This window comes from Ambystoma mexicanum, chromosome 10 (assembly GCF_040938575.1).
Source record: "Ambystoma mexicanum isolate Mex_15411 chromosome 10, UKY_AmexF1_1, whole genome shotgun sequence".
Taxonomy (NCBI): domain Eukaryota; kingdom Metazoa; phylum Chordata; class Amphibia; order Caudata; family Ambystomatidae; genus Ambystoma; species Ambystoma mexicanum.
Genome location: NC_090932.1, coordinates 191,321,987 through 191,344,278, shown reverse-complemented (window position 1 = coordinate 191,344,278; position 22,292 = coordinate 191,321,987). Strand labels below are relative to the sequence as shown.

The 22,292-nt window shown below is 48.8% G+C and overlaps 1 protein-coding gene across 4 annotated transcripts in view; it reads left to right on the top strand.

The window, feature by feature from the left end:
* CCAR2 (cell cycle and apoptosis regulator 2) overlaps positions 1-22,292 on the top strand; it is a 456,719-nt gene that overhangs the window by 252,056 nt on the left and 182,371 nt on the right. For all 4 annotated transcript variants that reach the window (XM_069617701.1, XM_069617699.1, XM_069617698.1 and 1 more), the window contains one exon: positions 16,600-16,763. In XM_069617701.1, the coding sequence (XP_069473802.1) occupies positions 16,600-16,763 (164 nt within the window). The remainder of the gene's footprint in view (positions 1-16,599; positions 16,764-22,292) is intronic.

The window sequence follows — 22,292 nt, the reverse complement described above, 5'->3', positions numbered from 1 at the left end:
CTCTGGCGAGCGTGATAGTTTTGGGGGGAAAGGAATGGTCGGCTCAGTGCAATAAGTTTTGCATTGTATGCTGTTGATGAGGAAAGGGCACTGATGTGTTTGCACATGGTAAGGCTTGAGTCCAGGTAGACTCATGTTTTGACCTGATTGGATATGTTAATTGGAGTGCCATCTATAACTATAGCTGTATATTGCTTGTGGAGTTTGTTTAATCGGCGGGGGAACCTACTACGAGGATCTTTTTTTTTTTTTCTCTCTCCATTAAGACCTAGGCTGTTGTCCGCCATCCAATTATGTATAATAGAGTACATTTTGTTAATGCTGTTGGGATTAGTATCTGTGTATCTGCGAACTTGGTGTATTACTCCCATTGTGTCTAGTGCTACAAAAGTGAGTTTTGTGTAGGCATTAGCGTGTTGGGGAGAGGCAGGATCCTTGCAGAACTCCCAGTGGGACTGTTATAGTATCTGCTGCTACATCGCCTATAGCTACTCTGGATGTGCGGTCGGCGAGAAATGATTTGATCCAAGTGGTTGCTTCTTTTGAAAAGTGAAAGTTATTTACTAGGGTTGGGAATAATTTGTGGTGCACTAAATCAAATGCTGCAGACAGGTCAAGTAGGATGCAAAGCTTTCCTGAGTCTGTCCATCTGGTTTTTTCCAGTAGGGCTGTCTCCGTGCTGTGTCTGGGGCAGAAGCCTGATTGTCTTTCCCTTAGTAGCTGATTATTTTCGAGGTGGGATTGAACTTAGATAGATATAGTTTTGTCTGATTTTGAGGAGGAAGGGGGCTCTGGTGATGGGTCGGAAATTAGTGGGTGTGGTGGGGTCTAAGGTGGGTTTTTTGAGGGGTGTAATCCAGGCTTCTTTGATATTAGTTGGGATGGTGTTGGTTTTGCAAGAGGCATTGACAAAATTGGTTATGATGCGTGCTAGAGTGGGGGCGCAGTCCTTGACTAGTTTGGCAGGAAAGCGGTCTCCTTTACAATTGGAGGGGTTGAGTGATGCTATAGTTTTTAGTACTAGATCAGTGGTCACTGTGGTAAAGCGAAATTCGGGTATATTTGTTGTGGTATCTGTTAATGCTAAAAGGGTTGTCGCCATAATGGGTGCTAAGAATTTTCTTTGCATCGCTATTTTATTTTGGAGTGATTTATTTTGGACGCTAGTGCATCCTGGACGGTGGTCAGACTTTGCTCACTTTTGCTATGTTAGGAGGCGGGATAGGTGTTTCTAGTTCTCTGGAGAACAGCGCTCTACTATTTGAAGTAGCGTTGGTGATGCACAAGTTGAAGGAATTCGCTTTCTGTGTAAATACGTCACGTTTATAGGCTTTGGATATTAGCTGAAGTTCTTTTTTTGGGTTCAGTAGTAGGGTTTTTTTCTGGTGAGGTGTTAGTGCTCTTTTTTTTCCTTCTAAGTTTTATTAGGTCGCCGTTGAACCATGAGCTGCTACGTTTGGGTTTAGGGAGTTTGGTTCTGAGGGGGACTATCTCCTCGATAGCTGAATTCAGGCAGGTATGGTAGTGCAGTGAGATGGTGTCAGGGCTAGAGTCGGCTGGTGGTTGGGCTTCAAGTAACTTGTTCAGCAAGGGGTTTAAGTTTTCTGGGTTGAGTTTCCGTGACTTCGCTAGGATGGGTGTGGGACGGGTATCGGAAGAAGTGTGGTCCTTAATTGTGCTGATGTTAAACCTGATGAGGAAGTGGTCCCTCCAGGATAACTCGTTGATGTCAGGGGGGTGGGAGGAGTGGGGGGGGGGGTGGCATGGCCATGGAATAGGACGTGCCTGAGAGAACTGCTCCGTGGATCTGACATTGATACGTGAGCACATGCACTTATAATTGACTAGCAGCTGCAGGAATGGAGACACGGATTTGTGAATGGTCCTCTGTCATTACTATAAAAACCCAGGGAATCCTGCTATGCAACAGAAGAGAAATTGACTTGGAAGCATTCGGCGGCTCTGCAAAAAAGTATCCAACAAAGTATCCAAGATGGCGGACAACAAAGGAAGTTCGGCCGCAGCAGTGGAAACAATGTTGCAGACCTGAGCGCAGTGCGGATATGGGGACACTGTCCCTTGGAGGTCGGGTGAATGTGCCCCTGGAACGGTGAGCGGGGCCTACCGGCGTGGGCGCGTAGCCACTGTGGAGCTTGGTGCGACGGGCGAGCCCAGGACGTAAGTGCGGAGGCTGCGTGTGTGTGGAAAGGTGGGGGCTGGCATCTGGAGCCCGCGCGGCCCCCCCCCCCCCCAGCTGCACAGTACTGTCAGGCTTGCGGCTCCTCACCGCCCATGGATGGGAGCGCCTCTAGACAAAGAGGCTCGTGTGCGGAGCTGAGGAACGCTGAGGACACAAGGGAGAGCAGCTACCAGGTGCGGGACCGACGGTTCCACGATCGCGCATCAAGGATATTTAAACGCACCCGTATGTGCGGGACTGGTGCACAGAGGCTTGCTGCCTCAAATAAGTGCTGGCAATCAGACTGAATCAAGTGAGCGATCGGTGCAGCCTGCCGGGCACTTCCCCTGCACGGTAAGCGAGGACGGATGAACAGCGCCTGGAACGAAGCGCTGCCAGCACACAAGTGGATGTGCAATTTACGGGCCCCTAAGGCACCCCTTGCTCTGTGCACACAGTAATGACCATTGGTTTGATCACGGCGGAGAGGCACTCGCAGCGAATAATGGCTGAGTGCAGGAGCTGCTACTAGTGAGAACCCTGAAGGAATAGCGTGAGTCCCCGGGCCCGCGGCTGCATCTACCCGCAGAGCGCTGCCAAGCGGAACGCAGCTGCTAGGAACAATTGATGAAAGACAAATTGGGCGGTGTGGGATTCGAGGGAGCTGCACAGCGTGGGTTGTAATTAAGAGAAATCCCGACAATTACAAGCTGCACGCCTACGCAGAACGAGGGAAGGAAGCACAGTGATACTGCAAAGTAAAAGTAACGTAGGAACAGCTCTTGAGCAGAAGCACTGGTGCGGCCCATTTGAAATACCCTCACTCATAAGTACGTATGAGACCTGGAACCTGTGGCTAAACTCGGACTCTGGCGGCTACCAGCCATTGGAGGTGCCAATTGAGCACCTCTTACAACCAGAACTGTACCATAGTGCTGACTGAACAAAAGTGCCAGATGCCAAGGGAAAGGAAAGGCCTTCTCGCTCGGGCTGAGATATAAGCCTTAGTGGCTCCACCGCCGCACTATCCCTGAGGATACAATCTAGAGGAGGCTGTAAGGCCAATAGAGAACGTGGGAGGACATAACCCACCCGAAGCCATGGCTCAGCACACTCTGGTCCACACAGGGCACCCCAAGATAACAGCGCGGGCCTGGAGTGACCCACTGACGCTACAGCGGAACAGAGTGATAGAATTTCCACACCAAGAACAAAGTAGCCTTGGACATTTGTGCCAGATCACAAGTTGGCAGGGAGAGTGGTGAAGGCCAAAAGCAAGCAAACTACGATGGATGCGTTTGCTAAGTCACAGCAGTCGTCGACGCACACTGGCGCAAATGCACCCATGGAAAGTCCCCTGGGGATCGAAAACCATTAGATACTAACGGCCATAACGGAACTAAGACTCATGGGGGATAGCAATGATGGACCTGCGGACCTCCTTGGAGGCTAAAATAGACGCAGTGGGGATAGAAGTCAACCTGCTGCGACAAGATGTCAGGGCGCTGGCAGATAGTTTTGACTGCACTTTCCAAGTTGCTTGTTCTAGCACGGACACCAGCACTGATAATGCAAAAGAGGTCCACGTATTAAGCAGCAAGTGGCCAACCTGGAGAACCGTGCAGAGGAGGCCGAAGGGCGAGCGAGACGGAATAACATCCGTGTGGTTGGCCTACCAGAGGGAGAGGAAGGCCAGGACGCTGCGGATTATGTGGAAAATATAATCCTGCAGGAAATAGGGGCCAATAAACTCTCACAAGGCTTCACAGTGGAGCGAGCGCATAGGGCCCTCATGAGAAAACTGAAGCCAGGAGCCCCTCCCCGAGCAATAATTGCCAAGATATTGAACAATAAAGATGGCAAAAAGATTTTGGAGTACTTTAGAAAAGGGGGGAACGATTGAGAGAGCTTCGACTACTATCACAGCGTATCCTGATTATACAATGCTGGTCCAGCGGCAGAGGTATAGCATGTGGCGGTGAAGAGGAGACTGCGCATGGTCGGCATCAAATATATGCTTCTGTACCCTGCAAGGTTGAAAGTGGTGCACAAAAGTAAAATGTTCTTTTTTGACACCCCGGAGGAAGCTACTACATGGTTGGACCTTCCGGGCTGCCCGGAACGAGATGCGGAACGAGCCCAAGAAGAGCAAGATAAGTGACTGAGACGTTCTATATATAGGTATATCACACTGATGGATATCCCAGTAGAGACTTGAAAGACACTGATAGACGTGTAGGGATGGGCGGTGTTGGAGGCAGGTTATGATAACCTTGATACTGCTGATATGTAACGGACTGGAATATAGAGTATTTTATACATAAGTAAATTGATAACAGCATGTGGTTGAATTGAAGCAAATAGGAGCGGCAGAACACAGGCTCCTTACCCCCCAAAGTAATAGAAGTAGTAGGATAGCCATTAGGGTGACCTCACCCTGCTGAGCTTTGAGTACAGGCTGTCCCCAGAAAGAGCTAGATGCGGGGGTGCCTGAGATCCAGGGATGGAGCTGGGCAACAGTTTGGGGGGGGGGGGTAAAGTTGGGGAAGGGAGGTGGGAGGGAGAGGGGTAGGGGTGTTTGGGTTGTTTGTAGTTAACGGAAGTTTGAAGTGGGGTACGAGCCTATATAGACTGAGATGGAAGTTGGAGCTGGACTGCACCGGTGGGAGGGGGAACTCTAATAGGCCATGAGGGACCTTAAAGTAATTACATGGAATGTCAGGGGACTCAATAGTTACCTAAAGAAGAACAAGGTCATGTTGTACTTGCGTAGACAAAAGATAGACATTGCAATGTTGCAGGAGACTCGCCTGACGCAAGAAAAGATGGAGATGGTGGCTAAGAAATGGGAAGGGGGGGTTGTGGCGGGCTCGTCATATTTTGCTTATGCGATGGGAGTACTCATCTGGGTGGCGCCGCATGTCCCGTTTCAGCTGTTGCAGGAAAGGGCGGAGATGGATGGGAGGATGGTCATAAGAGGATTGGTGGAGAATAGGGAAATCTTTGTAAATACATACGCCCCCAATCAAAATACAGCGGCATATTTCAGAACCTTGTGTACTAACCTAAGCATGTGTATGGGAAGTGCGGTGATCTGGGGTGGGGACTTCAACTGTGTATTGAACCCTAGGGTGGATAGATCGGATGGGAAGGTTGATGGACCCGCCCCAGCTGCTAAAGCGTTAGACATTGTTGGACGACTTTTGTCTGGAAGATGTGTGGAGGATGAGACACCCCCAAGAAAGACCATAATCTCACTATTCCGCCCCGCAGCAGTTGCATACGAGGCTGGACTATGTTTTTTTTGCTACATCGGAGGTGGTTACAGAGAGTACACGGGTGGAATATAAAGCGAGGGTCCTTTCAGACCACTCACCCCTGATCCTCGGATGGCAATTCCAGTGGGACAGTTACCGGTGTTACAAATACCATGGGCGGTCAGTACTTTCCGTTATCTTGGGATAGACTTGTACCATACAGTGGAAGAGGAGCACAAGCACAACACAGATGGCCATTAAGAAAATCGAATTGTATGAAATTCTGGGTGAAGTTGCCCCTAGCAATGATGCGACGTGGGGCAATGCTAAAGATGATGGTCTTGCCTAGGCTCCTGCACTATTTTGGAAATATACCATACTTGATACCCAAGAAGTTTTTCACTGAACAGTATGTGTAGGGATTTCCTGTGGGATGGCACGCGAAATAGTGGCACTAAGGAAGTTGCAGAACTTTTATGAAAAAGGGGGATAAAACTGCCTAATTATGAGGTCTATTATGTGGCGAGCCAACTGCAGTATGTCGCCAAATGGCTCTCAGATGAAGTGACCCCCGAATCTGGGTTGTTTTGACATGATTGCGCTTCATTTTACTTGAAAGAGATGATCTGGCTGCCCGAGACAGAAATGGAAGGGCGCCCCAAGATGATGATGATGCTTGGGTGGAAGATGGAGAACCCATTCCCGTGCTCCCCGCAGTTACCACTAGTTGCACTGGCCGGGGGAGATGAGCAGCTGAGGATGTTGATGATCAGGAACCACTGGGAATCGGTTGGGCTATTTAATATGGGGAATATCTGGTGAGAGGGGACCATTGTAGATTTTGGAGCACTAGGAGAAGAAATGGGGTTACACACGGGCCAATATATATTACGTATTACAGAATGGTGCAGAGAATTAGAAGAACCTGGCCTGAAACAGTACTGGAAGAAAAACCAGATGCTACTATAGAGACAATATATGATATAGCGGAAGGTGGGCACGCGATCTCCAGACTATACGAGATGTCTAAGGTTGGGAAGGACTTAACGCAATTAAGGCTAGACTGAGAAGCGGATGTAGGGACCCCCGATAGAGGACGGGATGTGGGAACGAGCCCTGGGGTACCATAAGGTGTCAAGGAATACAAGATTAAAACAGAAACTATATATTACGCACAGGGCATATATGACACCCCAGAGGATATCCAGGTTTGCAAATGCAGGACAAGCATGTCCCAAATGCGACGAAGAAAGAGCTGGCATGGTGCACATGATTTGGTCATGCCCGGTTATTGAGCGATTCTGGGGTGAAGTAGCATAGAAATTAGCGGAGAAGGGGGTCATGATTATTATAGATAGTCTGGGCCTGCTTGCTGGGGGGTTCCCCAGATCCCAGAAACTAAAGCATGTTAGTAAATTGAAAGACCTAGCATACGTGCTCACAAAAAGGATTGCCATGGGATGGAAGACATGTCAGACTACAGACCACGGGTGGAGGTTTGGTGGAAAGAGTTGCAGAAATGGGTGGAAGCAGAAACCATGGTATGGCAAGAGGCGAGCAATGTAGGAGGAGAGGAGGAGGCGGGAACCCTGATGGCCTGGAAATCATTAATGTCGGAATTGTTTGGATCAATACAAGATCTGACCAAACCCACAGAGAGGGAGACCCTGCCATGTGATGCAGGAACAGAGTGTGGGAAGGAATAGGCTCGTAATGGGGGTGGGATAAGGGGAGCAGTGACTGAAATTAAGCAATGTACAAATGCGCTGTTGATATATGCACTGCATGTTTGGTTTGTATTGTTTTTGTTTGAATAAATCAATAAAATTGTTTAAACTGTCTTCTAGGAGACCTGTAGAATTAAATGATGGAATCCAATCCAGGAGTTGACCTTTTGAGTGGGTTGGGGCGTTAACAATTTGCGTGAATTTCATTTCTGAGAATGCGTTGTGGAAGGCAGTAGCTTTAAAGTCGGTTGTATCATTGTACCCAAGATTAACCCAGTTAATCCCATTGTAGCTCAGTTCTGCTTAGAATTTTACCATTGCGAGGTTTCACTTTGAATGGTGCTACTGTGAGGCTACACAACATTTGAATTCTGCTACTGTGATGTTGGTATCATTTTAAGTTCTGCTGCTTTTGAATTTGGCCACACTGATGCCACATTAACTCTATACTGCTCTGAACCGGAGCACACAAACTGCGCTTGTTCGTGTCTGCTACCTCTGAATTTGGCTGCACTTGGGCATCCATTGTCTCTATACCATTTGATCTTCCAAATTTCAAACAGACTTGAATCCATTCCACAATAAGCTAGTATCCGCCATTCCTCTAGCCGCAATAATGGCCTATTGCTCCAAAATAAGAGGCCTCAAATGTTGCAGCAGAAATTACTGATAATTTGGTCAGACAATGTTGGTACTGCTCCACCCCGCAACCCACCCAAGCATTCAAGAGATGCAACTAGTAGCACCTTCCACTTCTCCCTTAACTGCCACCCGTGCCCTCACCCATACATTAACCCCACTTTCTCACGGCATCCTTTAACACAGACTCAACTCTTAGCTTTTCAGACCCACATGCGCGTTCATCAAGAAAGGTGCAACTTCCTGCATCTCACACCCTTTCTATCTCCACTGGACACCCAACACTCTCCTCTCCTTGTTGAATCTCCTGTCAAATACTTCCAACACATTCCACTCCTAAGGCACGACTGCTCTACATGCACTGCGATGGAACACTTTTTAAATCCCTCATAAAACCTCTCCACTCAGACTCTGTACCCGCCTCCATGCTAACACCTTACAATCCCACCCTTCCTATCTCCACTCAGTCTTCCAGAACACCCTGCCTCTATTCCATCTCCGTTGCCCAACAGGAACTCTCCTCCCATGTCCTGCTTATTCCTCCCTGCCCACCCAGTCCACATACCATTTGCAACTTCTGCTCTGAACCCGCGACCTCATTTAATTACTTGATCTACCGCATATCCATGGTGAACTACCTCAACACACCTCGTACAGCTCCTCCCGAATCCACAGCGGTCTTACGGTTAGGTAAGATTTTCATATTTGTGATAAATCGTCATGACATGTGTCAACCCCAGAACTTTTAGCTTGGACTTTATCTTTTTTTTACAATTGCAAGTTTACTTAAATGGCTGGCAGTGGTTTTATCTTGGTGACTTTTTAGTCTTACTTGCAGGCTGTTAAATCAGCTTCTAACGATTCTAGGTGGGGAACGGCCTTGGTGGAAGTTTTGTCTTCGGCATGAAGCCTTTGTATTCCCCGCCCAGGCTCAAGAGTGTCTGAGAAGGCAGGAAGCAAGGGAGGAGTCAAACTCTGCAGCCCTTTGTTTTGTATCTTCCCTGTTAGGAACCCGCTCTCTACAGAAACGGGCGGTCTGCTCCCCGCCTCCAAAATGACACCTACACAGAGGCTTATGAGATCCACTAGTCTCAAGAAGACCTGCATTTTGAACCATCCTATGACGTGCTGCGACCTTGCTGGGCTGCAAACCACAGTACCCTGGGACCTTGAGCCTGAATGCGGTGCATGGTCTTTCACAGTCCAAATCTGTCCGAAACTTTGTGCTGCTGTATCCTGAAGGCATCAACTCTGATGCTCCCCTTTTCTCCTAAGGTACTGTGTGGGTTTGGGTAATACCTACCTTAAGTCTGGTGTGCGATTGGTCTGTCTGAGTTTGCCCAGGGCTAATGCTGGAACACATATAGGGAGCCTTCTTGGAAGTCCCTGAACACTTTTGAAAGTGAATACTTACTTAAGAAGATATCCTATTGAACTTTCTTGCAACTGAACCATATCTCAACCTGCCTAAAGCTGCCCCCCTTCTAAAAAGTAATAATTGTTGGTACTGTTTTATCATTGCTTAACCGAAGGAGTGTAAAAGCTTACCAATAGGGTTTACCTACTTTGAAATACATGGTGTCTTAAAGTGTAACATTGGCTTTTGCCTTCCCTGGTCTGCTTCATACAGATTCTAAAACTCTTAGGGTTTATGCCTACCTTAAAGCAACTGGAGGCTACTTTAAAAAGTATACAGGTCTTACTCGCCTTGATTAGCTGCTGCTCCTATAAACTTGTAACCCTGGGTTGTGCTTCCCTGAATTGCTTTGGTGCTATTCTAACATACTTAAAGTTCTTTCCTTAGAAACTGCAGTTTGAATGGATTGTGTCCTCCAACGTATTCCTAATCTATGACATATGATGTCCAGAGCTGTGCTGCTTTGGAAAAATGTTCTCGGCAGAGGGCGCCCTGGTGTCTATGGCGCCTGGTCAATGTCCCTCGAAGGCCTCCGTCGAGGGTGACGCCATAGTATGTTATAAGTAGCACGCAGGGCGCCTGTAGCCTTGGTTCCGTTTTTCCGCAAACGTGTTTGCTTCGTGTATTCGGTGCGCCTCATGTTTCTATTGCATTTGGTATTATGTCTTCGTCTACCCCGACGACCCCGCGGTATGGCTTCAAGAAGTGTCGGGACTGTGAGTACAAGGTGTTATCACGGACCCACATCGGATTGTTTGTGGTGCTTCAGCGAGGACAACGCTACGGACGACTGCTCGAAGTGCCAGTCGTTGACTGCCATGGCTTTGCAGGAGCATAAGGGGAAATTGAAGGTAGGCCGTGTTTCCAAACCCTGTAAAACGAAGTCTACTGGTCTGTCGACCAACTAGTCGAGAGTCGAGTCTCCTCGTCGAAACCCTCCAGGAGATCTCGGTCCCGGAGTGGTTCGCACCACTCTTCCTCTTCGAGGCGGTCCAGGAAGCAGCGTCACCGTTCGCCTTCCTCGTCTGATGATGGCCGCCCGAAAAATGTGGCCTGCCCCTCCAAATCCTAGACCCCTGAGGAATCTGAGTCGTTCCGGGAGCAAGTGTTACAGATTTTTCAGTCTCCAGGCACTGTTTCGCCCACGCCTTCGGTGGAAGTTGGCAATGTACGGTCTCGACCGGATACTCGTGCGCCCTCGGGCCCGAGTAAACGGTGCGATAAGCATCGTGAGCCTTCGAGGTCCTGTTCAGACAAGGCATCGGGGGAATCGTCAGAGACGTGCCAGGTCTTCGTCTCCAACGAAACCGTTGAAGCCTGTGAAGTTGTCGGCACCATCAGCGCTGTGTCCATGGAGGCATCTGTCAGGTCTTTACCTCTGGTCAGGCCATCGGAGCCTTTGTCAACGCAGTTGTTGTCGGTGCCATTGATGCCTCCTGGACCTATTTTACTGGGGGAATCCCCTGTGCCTATGGATCCTCCTAGGAAGGCTTCTTCCAAGTCTGTTAAGCCTGTCCCTGATGAGAGGTGCACTCCTCTTCCCAGTTTTTTCAGTCCCTCCAAAACATCTGCGGATGAAGAGGTCTAAGGAGGAGGTTGGTCATTTTGGTCTTCCTTATGGGACTTCCAATCTTCCAGAATGTCTTATTTCTGAGTAAAGTCGGATTGAAGCTCTGTCAGTCTTTGCACGATGCCAGTGGACTTGACATTTCTCCTGAGATGGCGTTTGGTAGCCTCTCAAGATGATCTTGCAGACATCTTGGATTAGGGTCCGTCCACTGACCCAGTGTTGCCATTTCATGTGGCTTTACAAAAGAGGGTGGCTGCTACTTGGAATGCCCCGGGGACTATTCTGGCGGTTAACAAGTGGTTTAGGCAGCTACGGCCACCTCGAAGCAGGCTGTGAACCCTAACATCCCTCCGGATAGGGACGATAAACTCGTGGCTGGATGGGCGCACATGGTCTCTTCTGCTGGGAGTATGGCTCTGAAATCGGCCAACTCCACTTGTGCCTTAGCAAAGTTTTCGCACAGTGGAATTGCATTTCGCTGGCGGCTAAGTATATTCCCGAAAGGGATGGCTTTCTAGCTATTGTGCAGGATGGCAAGGATGCCATGTGTGAATCCCTTCAGTCTGGGTTGGCCACTGCGGACTGTGTCGCTAGGTCCAGGGCTACGAGAACCGTGATGCACAGATTTGCGTGGTTGCAGAAGTCTGGGTTTGCACCCGATGTGCAGGCCCGTCTTCTCAACATGCCCTTTGACGGGTTGCATCTTTTTGGCAACAAGGCTGACGAAAGCCTTGAGAATTTGCAGACCTCCAAAGCAGCTGCCAAGCCTTTAGGCGCAGCTGTTTGACAACCTCGGCCTTTTCGTCCTAGGGTTCCTTTCGCTTTTACTCCTCACTTGGGAAGGCGAGAGGGATGGACGGTCAAAGTGGCAAACGTAAGTTCACTTGTGGTAGACGAGGTAGGGGTGCCAAAGCCACTCAAGTAGCTGCCTTTGCCCTCAGGCACTGCCGCTGCCACTTCTAAACCGCTCTGAGGCCTTGAGTCATTGTTCACTGGTGGGGGGCAGGCTGTCGCAGCTTCTTGAAGAGTGTCAAGCCATTACTTCGGATGCATGGGCTTTGGATACGATAGTCCACGGTTACTGTCGACCTTCTCTCCGCCGGTCTTATGACAATCCACCGGGGAAACACTCTTTGAAGTTGCTGGATCCGCTCCCTGTGAAGGAGATTTTATCCTTGCTGGAGAAAGGCGCTATAGAACCCGTGCCTGTGGCGGAGAGGAACAAGGGTTGTTCCCAAAAAGGACTGGGACCCATCTTGGACTTGCGTTATTTGAAGTTCCTCAGGAAGGACAAGTTCAAGATAGTAGCTCATTCTCAAATCCTTCAGGTGTTAAGCAAAGTTTGCATGCAGTACCCTCTGGGACCACTACACACAACTGACTACAGGTGTAGGCAAAACCAACCTTTGGTACAAGTCTGTACTACAGTTTGTGGTAGCGGAGCTGAGCAGCCAGCCTTATCTCAAGAGGGAATGTGAGCTGTAAGGATGTTACACAGAGGGCTACAATCACAGGTGTTCAAAAAATTTTACACTCGGTTTCTTTATTAGATACTTAGGAATGTTTTATAACTGACAAATTAATGAGGAGGCAATATAATCACACAAATATACTTCAGTACTTTACCCTCTTTTCTGAGGCATTCAGAATGCTTTGAAGGGGGAGCAAAAAGGCATAGCTTATAAGAAAATGGAAAGAATACAGTTATTTCTTTAACAGTGCAGATATTTTGAGTTCACCAGAAGAGTCCATTCAATAGTCTAGGCCAAAGTCAATGGACTAAAGTCTTGGATAGGACAAAGCAGTTCTGGTAGATAAACGGAAAAGTCTCTGCAAAAGTTCTTAGGAATAGTTTGTAGCAAGAATCATTTGTTGGGTCACAAGTACTCTGTCTGGTTTTACAGTAACTTTACAAATGAAGGAAATGATGCAGCTGGTGACCTCTGTTCCTGGCAGTTCTCGCTGTTCCTGGGCCTCAGTCGTGGGGACAAGAGTGAGGACGTTGAGACTAATGGCAAATCTTCAATTCCGGTAGCTATAGTCAAGCACACAAGCTCGTGTCCCTCTCCCTGGTTATACAGTTTCCTGCAGCACTCTGAGGAAAATACAACCAGCTCTGAGAATGGTATCCAGGTGGCTTAGTGTTGAGTTGATTGGCCCCACCAACTCAAAGGGATAAGTCCTTGCAGGGCTTCTCCGTCGAGATGAACTGGAGCGATTCGGACCTGCAGCAGGGCTTCACCGGGCATACCAATCGTACGGGAGTTGCAGCAACTGTCCTCTTAACGCTTGTCTTCGGTTCTTTCTTCCAGTGGTTGACTCTGCCTTCCAAGCCAAGAGACTCCCATTCATTCCAACGTAGCTGCCACTCTCCCAGCAGAGTGACTGTCCTTGCCAAACAGTCAGCCAGCCAATCACCACAGAGTGCATTTGGGTCTCCTAGGAGACTAAGCACGGAATTTCAGGCACCTCCCTCACTTCCTGCCCACCCCAGACACTCTGGCGCCAGAGGCGGTCTTCACTCCTGAAGCCCGCCAAAGGCGAATGAACAAAGGAACCAAACCTGGTTTGGCGTGCAGACCAAAACTCTAGAAGGACCTTTCCACAAAGAAATGGCGAAAAAAGAAGACGAGGACCTGTTTATACAGAGGGGACTCGGACGCTATCTTGAACATGGCTCCAGTGATTAAACGCTAATCATGGTAGTTCGTTGTAAAACCTCTGCCACCAGCCATTTCGAGAGGAAAGGGTAGCATTTGACTGCTACATGAGTATCTAGACACACTGGACACTAACCCCTCCAGCACTCTATTGTAAGATATGGTGTGCTGGTCTAGGAATTTAAAGACTAGTAAAATCAATTTCACTTTAGTTATTCAGGGAAACAGTAGTTTATCCCAGAGAAGGTATTTAAACCTTGGGAAGCCTGGAAAGGTTTCCCTGTGCCACTGCACTGAGGTTGCCGTGTGACGCACACGAAAAGACGATGCCTATGGAGTTGTCTAAAACTCCATTACCAAAGAAAACGCAAGAGTAAAACACATTTCAAAACACATGGGAGAGTAGGGAAAAAGGGCTGCACTCTCTCCAGGTACAAAAGTCCTCAAACTCCAGCAAAGTTGCTGGGAGTCTCTAAGGTGAAGGGAATTAGCACATTTTAGGGAATTCTCCCTAACGCTGCTCGGCATGTTGTAGTCCTGCATCTACCTGATCTTGCTCTGCAGGTTGCAGGAGCGACCACTCCAGGAGTTCTTCGATGCTCATTGAATCAAAGTTTTTAAAGACAGGTTTGTGCTAGACGAGGAGTTCCGTTGAGCGAAAAGGTGGTGGGGCGTGTGCTCCAACATCGCTGGGGGCACAGATTTCCAAAGCCCTCCATACCAGGTGACAGTCATGATGGATGCTTCCCTTGAAGGGTGGGGAGCACACTGGATGGCTGCACGCCAGAGGTCTGGCTGCAGGAGGAGAACGCACTACACATCAACGTCCTGGAAATACAGGCTGTGTTTTCGGTCCTGAAGTCATTTCTTCCATCCCTCAAGGGCAAAGTGGTGAGGGTCTTCATGGACAATACCACCACAATGTTTTACATCCGCATGCAGGGGACAGGGGGGTTGGGGGGCATCAGGTCCCCGGCGTTCTCCAAAGAGGTGCAGGAGTACTTTCCAACTCCCTCAGCAGGGAGCTGTGCTCTTGCTCTGAGTGGGAGCTTCGGCAGGAGCAAGTGGACAAACTCTTCCTCTAGTGGGGGCAAAACCCAGATCGATCTGTTTGCAACTGCGACTAACACAGTGATGGAGGTTTGCCATCGGGTTCCCCCAGACGGGGAGCATAGGGGACACATTCTCCTTCCCTTGGGAAGGCCTGTTTCTGTACGCGTTCCGCCTTTTGCTGCTACTACGAGTCATCAGTCCTCTCAGACTGTGCCGGTGCAGGATGATTCTCGTCGCGCCAGCGTGGTCGAGGCAGATCTGGTACCCAGACCTTCTCAGCATGTCGGCGTCTCCTCCAGTCAAGCTGCCAGTGGTTGCGGATCTTCTCGCCAGGGAAGGAGGCACCATCCTGCACCACGAACCAGGATCGCTCAACCTTGGGGCCTGGCTCCTGCAGCATTAGAGTTCAGTGGCTAAGAGTTGCCTGTGGACTGTACGGAGGTACTCGCCAAGGCTAGGGCATCATCGACTCTGAAGTGTTACGGACACAAATTGAAGCGTTTCATGACTTGGTGCCGGTCGAAAATTAACCCTCTAAGGGTCATAACCCCCAAATCCTTCTGTACTTGTTGTCGTTGGCTAGCGCACGCCTCCATCGTGCATCTGGTGCTATCTCCCGCTACACCAGGTCTCTGAGATGGTCTTCTCTTTGTTCGCACCGTCTGGTGAAGTTCATCAAAGGATTGCTCCGTTCGTTCTTGCAGGTGAAGGCTTCTGCCCTAGAGTGGGAACTCAACGTGGTACTGACTAGGCTCATGGGGGGGGGGGGGGGAAAGAGGTGGGGCGGCATTTGAGCCGATGCCTGTCTTGGAAGACGACATTCCTCATGGGCAGGAGGGTGGGAGTGATCCAGGCCCGATCCTGTAAGCAGCCTTATTTGACTTTCCACAAGACATGGGTGGTGCTGAGGACGCACCTCTCCTTCATGCCCAAGGTTCCGTTGGAATTTAATCTCAACAAGCCTTGGTGTTACCTGTGTTTTTTCGGACGCCTTTGTCGCCGGCTCAAAGGACTTGGCACTCGCTGGATGTGGCTTGAGCGCTGAAGTTTTATGTGGTACACACAAAGTTTCCGGAAGACTTCTCAGCTTTTTGTGAATTTTGGTACTGTGAACCATGGGAAGGCCTTGTCCAAGGCTTCCCTCATCGGGTGGCTCTCCGGCTGCATCACTCATTGTCACCAATTGGCAAACAGAATGTTGCTTGGCTGTCAGTGCCCATTACACCAGAACGGTCGCTGCAACAACTGTGTTCGTGTGCCCCTGATGGGCATCTGCAGGGCTGCTATGTGGAGATCTACACACACTTTAAAGAAATTGTACGGAGTTGATGGATTCCAGAGTCCAGAGTCTGCCAAGCAGTTCTACGCAACCTGTTCGCTTGAAGGTGAGCCTAGTGAGGTGAAGAGTAATTGCTTCTGTTGAGCTTTGCCACCTCCCGTGGTTATTTATGTATGTACTGCTATGTATTCATGAGCATGTGAATCCATGCCAGACCCCATGCTGGAGAAGGAACAAGTTACTTGTAACTCTTATCCAGCATGGGTCTGGCATGGATTCACAGGCAAACCCTCTCTCCTGCCCTTCTGCGGCTGCTCTTGGTCATACTGCCACTTAACATAGCTACCAAATGAGAAGATGGCTGCCAGAAGAGGGGCTTATGGAGAGGACACTCATTGGCTGGGGGCAGTATGCTCAGTGATTGGTTTATAGGAGAAAGACAGTTCATAAACAAAAGTGAAACTGGTTTTTCTTTCACTGAGGATTCCTGGCCTGACGACGTGGAATATTTAGGAGCATGGGAATCCATGCCAGACCCATGCTGGAGAACAGTTACAGGTAAGGAACTTGTTCCATACTCCTAACGCGTTGCTGCTTTGTCATTACACTGTGCACCTGGCAGACTTTAGGGCTGGCACAAAGGAGGTTCTGGTGCATTGACCTTCAAACCTACAGGTATTACATACCAGCATTCACTGTTTCCAACATTGGGCATAGCACAACAATTCAGGCCTTGGTTAAAGAGTGCCATTTCTTGTGCTCAGTGTTGCATGCTCTTAAAGTTATTGTTTCACAACCAGTATATCTTTCACCTCTAGTTTCTGCTGGGAAAGAAAGGTGATGAGATTGTCCCTATTGGAGGGTCATGGTCCCCCTCGCTAGATGGACCAGAACCAGACACAGACCCTCTGACATTGGTCCGCACAGCTATCCGCTGCACAAAGGCCTTGACTGGCATCGATTTGAGTCGTTGTACCAACTGGTGAGTTGTTTTGTATGCATGTTTGAGTTATCTTGAAGTGTACATTAATCAGTTAGATGACACAGTTTGAGTCTTGAACTGCTATGAAATCTGCATACTAACTGCTTGAATTTGTAGCTCTGATTGTATAGTTGGTCTACACTGTTGTGTTCCATCTGATCTGTATATGGACTTGCTTGTTCTAAGCAGTACACACCATTTTTCCTTTTTTAATTGAGCCCAAAATCATGATTTATACCAGTTTCATGTTTGTGAGCAGAGCATGGGTAAGTTGATTTTGTTTTTCTGCTTTTCATAGATTTTTTTTAATTTTGATTTCTTATGCGCACCAGGCAGACTAAACCGCATTCGGGCGCAGATGTTAACTATAATTCCATCTTAGCTGTAGGACACTGTTCTCGCTCCTACCTCTTTGAATCACTTAAATAGGAAGGTTTTGAGTTTGTTTCTGAAACCTTCTAGCGATGGACATGCCCGTATGGCCATTGGTAGTTGGTTCCATAGTTTAGGGCCAAACACAGAACCTCCTGCCCCCCTTCGAGGTCAGTTTAGTCCGAGGGGTGTCCATTAATTTGTCTCCAGACCGGAGATCTCTGGTTGGCTGATAAAGGTGGATTCTGGCACTCAGATATTTAGGTGCAAGTTTGTGGAAGCATTTGTACATAAGGCATGTTTGTGTCTTCGTTTAGATTGCCTGTAATTTGCCTCAGCCAAATGGCTTTTGCTTTTTTTATTTGTGCACCATTTAATTTTGCTGAGAAGGGTTGAATAACATTTGCAAATAGATGGCTGGAGCGCCATCACAATCTACAGATGGATGTTACGAAAGTTCTTTTGGCAACTTTCCCTCCATAGTTTCTATGGACCCCCGCTCCTCCAAACAGATCGCTTTGTTCTCCAGCATGGGGTCTGGCATGAATTCACATGCTAATGAATATTCCCTGCCCAACAGCTAAAAGAAAAAAATGATTTCACTTACTGTTGGGCAAGAATGGATGGTAGTAACCATGTTTGAGACTACATACCCGTGTCCTCTTTGTTGGTGAAGAGGAATGGTAGGGTTTTTTTTTTTTACTGCATGCAACAGTAAGACACCTTTCTTGATTATGGTGTTTACTTGTGGTTCAAGTGTTAGTTCGTTGTCCATCAAGACTCCCTGTTGGGGAGAATTCTCAGAAATGTGCTCATTCTGCTCTACCCTAGATACCCCCAGCTCTTTTGCTGGACTTGAACTTTTACCGGCGACCCTTTTACCCACTCTCTCGTATTTTAATGTGATTGCAACTGTTTCTTTTGGTATTTGGAGTCTGACAAACTCCATTGACATGTTTTTACATTGTCACACTGCACCTTTAGTGCAGTGACACAGGGGAGTCTTTCAGATTTCCCAAAGGTTTAAATACCTTCTCTTGGTTAAACTACTGTTTCCATGAGCAGTAAAGTGAAATTGACTTTACTTACATTTGTAACTTTCTAGACCTAGCACACACTATCTTCCCATAGGATGTTGGAGGGGTTACCTAGTAGCCCCTTTGTCTGTCTAGCTTCTCATGTAAGATTTTTATGTTACCCTTTCTACGATTAATGGCTGGTGGCAGTGGTTTCGTTAAAGCACCCAAGGGTGCCATTTTTGTCAATGGCCTGGTCTTCTTTTTTTGCCATTTCTTTGTGGAAAGGTCCTCCTTGAGATTTACTCAGCGTGCCAAACCAGGTCTGGTCTCATTGTTCGCTTTGCCTTTGGCGGGATTCACGAGTGAAGCCCGCCTCTGGCTCCACGGTGTCTGGGGTGGCCAGGAACTGGGTGAGGTGCACAAACCTCCCTGTGCTTAGTCTCCTAGGAGACCCAAATGCACTTTGAAGTGATTGGCCGGCTGTCCGACAAGGACAGCCACCCTGCTGGGTGACTGACAGCTAGGCTGGAATGAATTGAATAAAAGGCAAGGCTTGGAAGGCATAGTTGACCACTGAACGAAGGAACCAAAGAATAACTTTAAGAGGACGCCTGCTGCAACTCCTGGACTGTAGGTCTGCCCCCGAAGCCCTGCTGCTTTGCTGAAACTCCAAATTTGTATCGACAGAGAAGCCCCTGAAAGGACGACTTTTCCCCTAGTTGGTGGGACCAATCAACTCCAAAGTAAGCCACCTGGACATTCTCTCGCAGCTGGTTGCATTTCCAGAGTTGCTGCTGGAAACAAACGCCAGGGAGAGGCACACCAGGTTGTGTGCGTTGCTTTTGAGTTGGCCAAGATCCTCCCGACTCCCAGGAAGCAGGACTGACTGAGCCTGAGCCACCTCAACAGAGTGCTGGAGCCCAGAAGCAAGAAAAGTCCATCTCGACAGCCAGAAACCGCTGTGTTGCTATTTGCGGTGGTCACTAGGAGCTGAAACACCAAAGTGCCACTTGTTTGAGGATTGCCGGTTGCGAGCGGTGACAGTCTCGTTGCAGTGCAGAAGTCCCCAAAAGTCCTCCCTCTTGTCCCCTTGACTGAGGCCCAGGAATAGTAACTCTTGTGTTAGAGTTGCTTGCATCTTCTACGTTTCTCAAGTCTAACAGCTTGTGGCCCATTTGATTCTTCTTTTCTTCAGACTTCTCAAACATTGTGCAAAGACTTTTTCTACTTAACTGCAAAGTGCTTCTGCCCATTTACTTTGGCTTAGCCTGTTTCACTGAATGACTCTTATTAAGGGATTGGCAAGTATTTGCCAGCTTAAGAATATTTGTGGTCTTTTGTTTGTTCTAATAACCTTTTCCTTTGACTTACTCCTACATGACTCTAAATGCGACAGTAATATATTAATGTTCCCAGCACCCTAGCTATTGAAGTCACCTGAGGGTGTAGGGGTGTCTGTGGGCCATCCCAAAAGGGTACTTACTGATTTAGAAATATTGAGCGTTTATTTTGAGAAGTATATTTGAGTGTTAATGTTGCTCCCTTCTGAGGAAGGCTTATAACTGATAAATTAATTGTTTTTCTGATGCTTGTTAATCTGCTTAGAATATCATGCTGTGCATATAGTCCGACATACAGTTGTTACCGCATAGTATCGCATCTTATCTTTCGAGAATCGAACGGGGAAGTCGACATGGGCATGTCTGTAACACGATCCCTACGTGATGTGTAGTGTACCCAAAATCCCTCACTTGTCGAGGTCCCTCAGATCGTTTTTTTCCACCCAGCATACTGGTCTCCGTAAGCGGAGCTCTTTCAGAGACATTGCTAAAGTCATCCTCGACCTTTGGTCACATTATTAAAGTTATTGAATATTATACTACCTTCTCTTCCATCGATGGCTGTTTGCAGATCTCTGCCGAAGACGGTTCCACTGATCTTCGACGGACAGTGTTCCGGTCGGCGCTGCCGACCACATGGCCGGGCCTTCTGCCCGGCCTACACAGTAGGGAGAAGGGGACCGGGGTGGACATTTCCTTTCTAAGAATGCCTTTCTCTTTCCTCTTTGTTCCCTGGGTCTTTTTGTCACTATTTAGTTCCTCAGCTATGGAGAGGCCTTTGTTTAGGTTTTGTCCTTCTTTTAAGGCCAAATTTCCCTGGAAGGATAAACACTTGTGTAATCAGTGTTTGCCCCTTAATCACAACAAGACTGTTTGTGCGGCTTGCCAGCTCCTCCGTCCGAAGACACTGAAGGGAGCGCGTGTTGAGCGCTGGGCGGCCTACAGAATGTCGCAGGCAGAGTCTAGTTCTCCCGCTGCCAGAACAGCCCATTGTGACGAGGGGCTGAGTGATGAACAGGCCTCTGATTGAGTCAACTGACCTTTCGGCAGAGCATTCTCGATCTGCGTCGTCTGTCCTCTGCCCCACTAGGCAAGACTCTGGTCCTGCTATGGGGGACTGAACACACCAGCGACATAGACGCACACGCTTCACGCACTAAGAACACAACCCCAGGGACGTCTTCGACGAAACAGTCACAGCTGTCTGTAGCGCCAACAGGCACACCGAACTTCAGCCGTGCCGGCCGATCGGCATCCCTCCCCACAACCACAAGTGCACCTTGCGACAGGCCCTCTAAATTGAAGGGCGCTGCCCCAATATTCAGAAGTCCATCGAGACGCATCGGGAGAAGGTGTCCACGGCCGAGAAGGCCCCGATTCCGCCAAAAGTAACAGCGCAACCACAGGCCCGAACTTTACAACTTCCCGACTGAGGTGATTACCGAAAGCATTGCAAGGATTATTTCGGCAGCTGGTCAGAAGCAACGGTCCAAGGATTTATCGAGAGCCAAGTACAAACCCAAGGATTTGTTGAAATCCAGGGATGGGCCGAAGGATTCATTGGAACCCACGGAAAGGACCAAAGACAAACGACACGCGTCAACGGTCGGTCCCCCGAAAGGACTTTTCGGAAGGCACGGGAGGGATTTCTTTGACGTTAAAGGAGAAATCCCGGCGTTTGGCGACAGAAGATCCATTACAAGAGCCCTTTCCACCCCTGGATCCCTCTCCACCCCTGGACCCCTCCGATTAATATATTTGGACCAGGGAGAAACTTGAGGGATGTATGGAGAGGCTAGAGACGTTTGTAGAACTCTGAGAAATCCACGCCCAAAAGACCTAGAGAGAACTCCCTCCCCCTCCCCCATTGTGGCTACGCTTCAGAAAGTCTTTCTTCCTTCTCAAGAGGAAGAAGAGTACATTTCTCCAGCATGGGGTCTGGCATGGATTCACAAGCTCATTCCCTGTCGGTGGGCTGGGAATCCTCGGTAAAGAAAAAATCAGTTTCACTTTCACTTCTGAACTGTCTTTCTCCTAACCAATCACTGGTCTCTGGGTCATACTGCCCCCAGCCAATGACTGCCCTCTACCTAAGCCTCTCCTCTGGCAGCCATCTTCAGATTTTTACTGCACGTTCAAGTGTTGGGAGTCCTCGTGCTATAGCTCTCAAGCTTTTACTGCTTTTGTGATTTTTACTCTTATTTGTTTTGGTCAATCGAGCCTCAAGCTGGACCTGTTTTTGGATTCTTTAGCACCCCTCAAGGGTGGATTTTCGTTGACTTTCTTCTTGGAGGATTCCAGAAGCTTCTTCGAGGCCTACACTGCGTGTATATGGGGAGGGGGAGAGAAGGACTTGGCGCCTCTCTTCAAGGTTTGTCCCGACTGCAACCTACGGAATGTTTTTTCGGACGATGGACATTCCCTGTGCCTCTACTGCCTGCATTCGGACCAGACCTGTGTGGGGGACTGCTGTGTGGCTTTTTGGGAGAGGGTGCCACACACTGACCGGCGCAAGCACCTCAACGAGTGGCTGCAGGCCAAGGCCCCTGCTCAGGATGAGCCCAGCAGCATGTCTCCTGCCCAGAAGAAGAAAGTGGAGCGGTCTTCTAAGTCCTTTGAGGGCACCCGTGCCGCGGGGGGGGGGGGGCCAACATAAGGCTATGCACCGCAAGTCCACTGCCTCTGGGAGCGCCATTGCAACGGGCTTCTCGGCGGGCAGGGCGAGCTCAGCCTCTCCAGCACCTTCGACCACGAGCCAGCGCTCCGGTTCTTCAACAAAGGAAGTCTGACCATCCGGG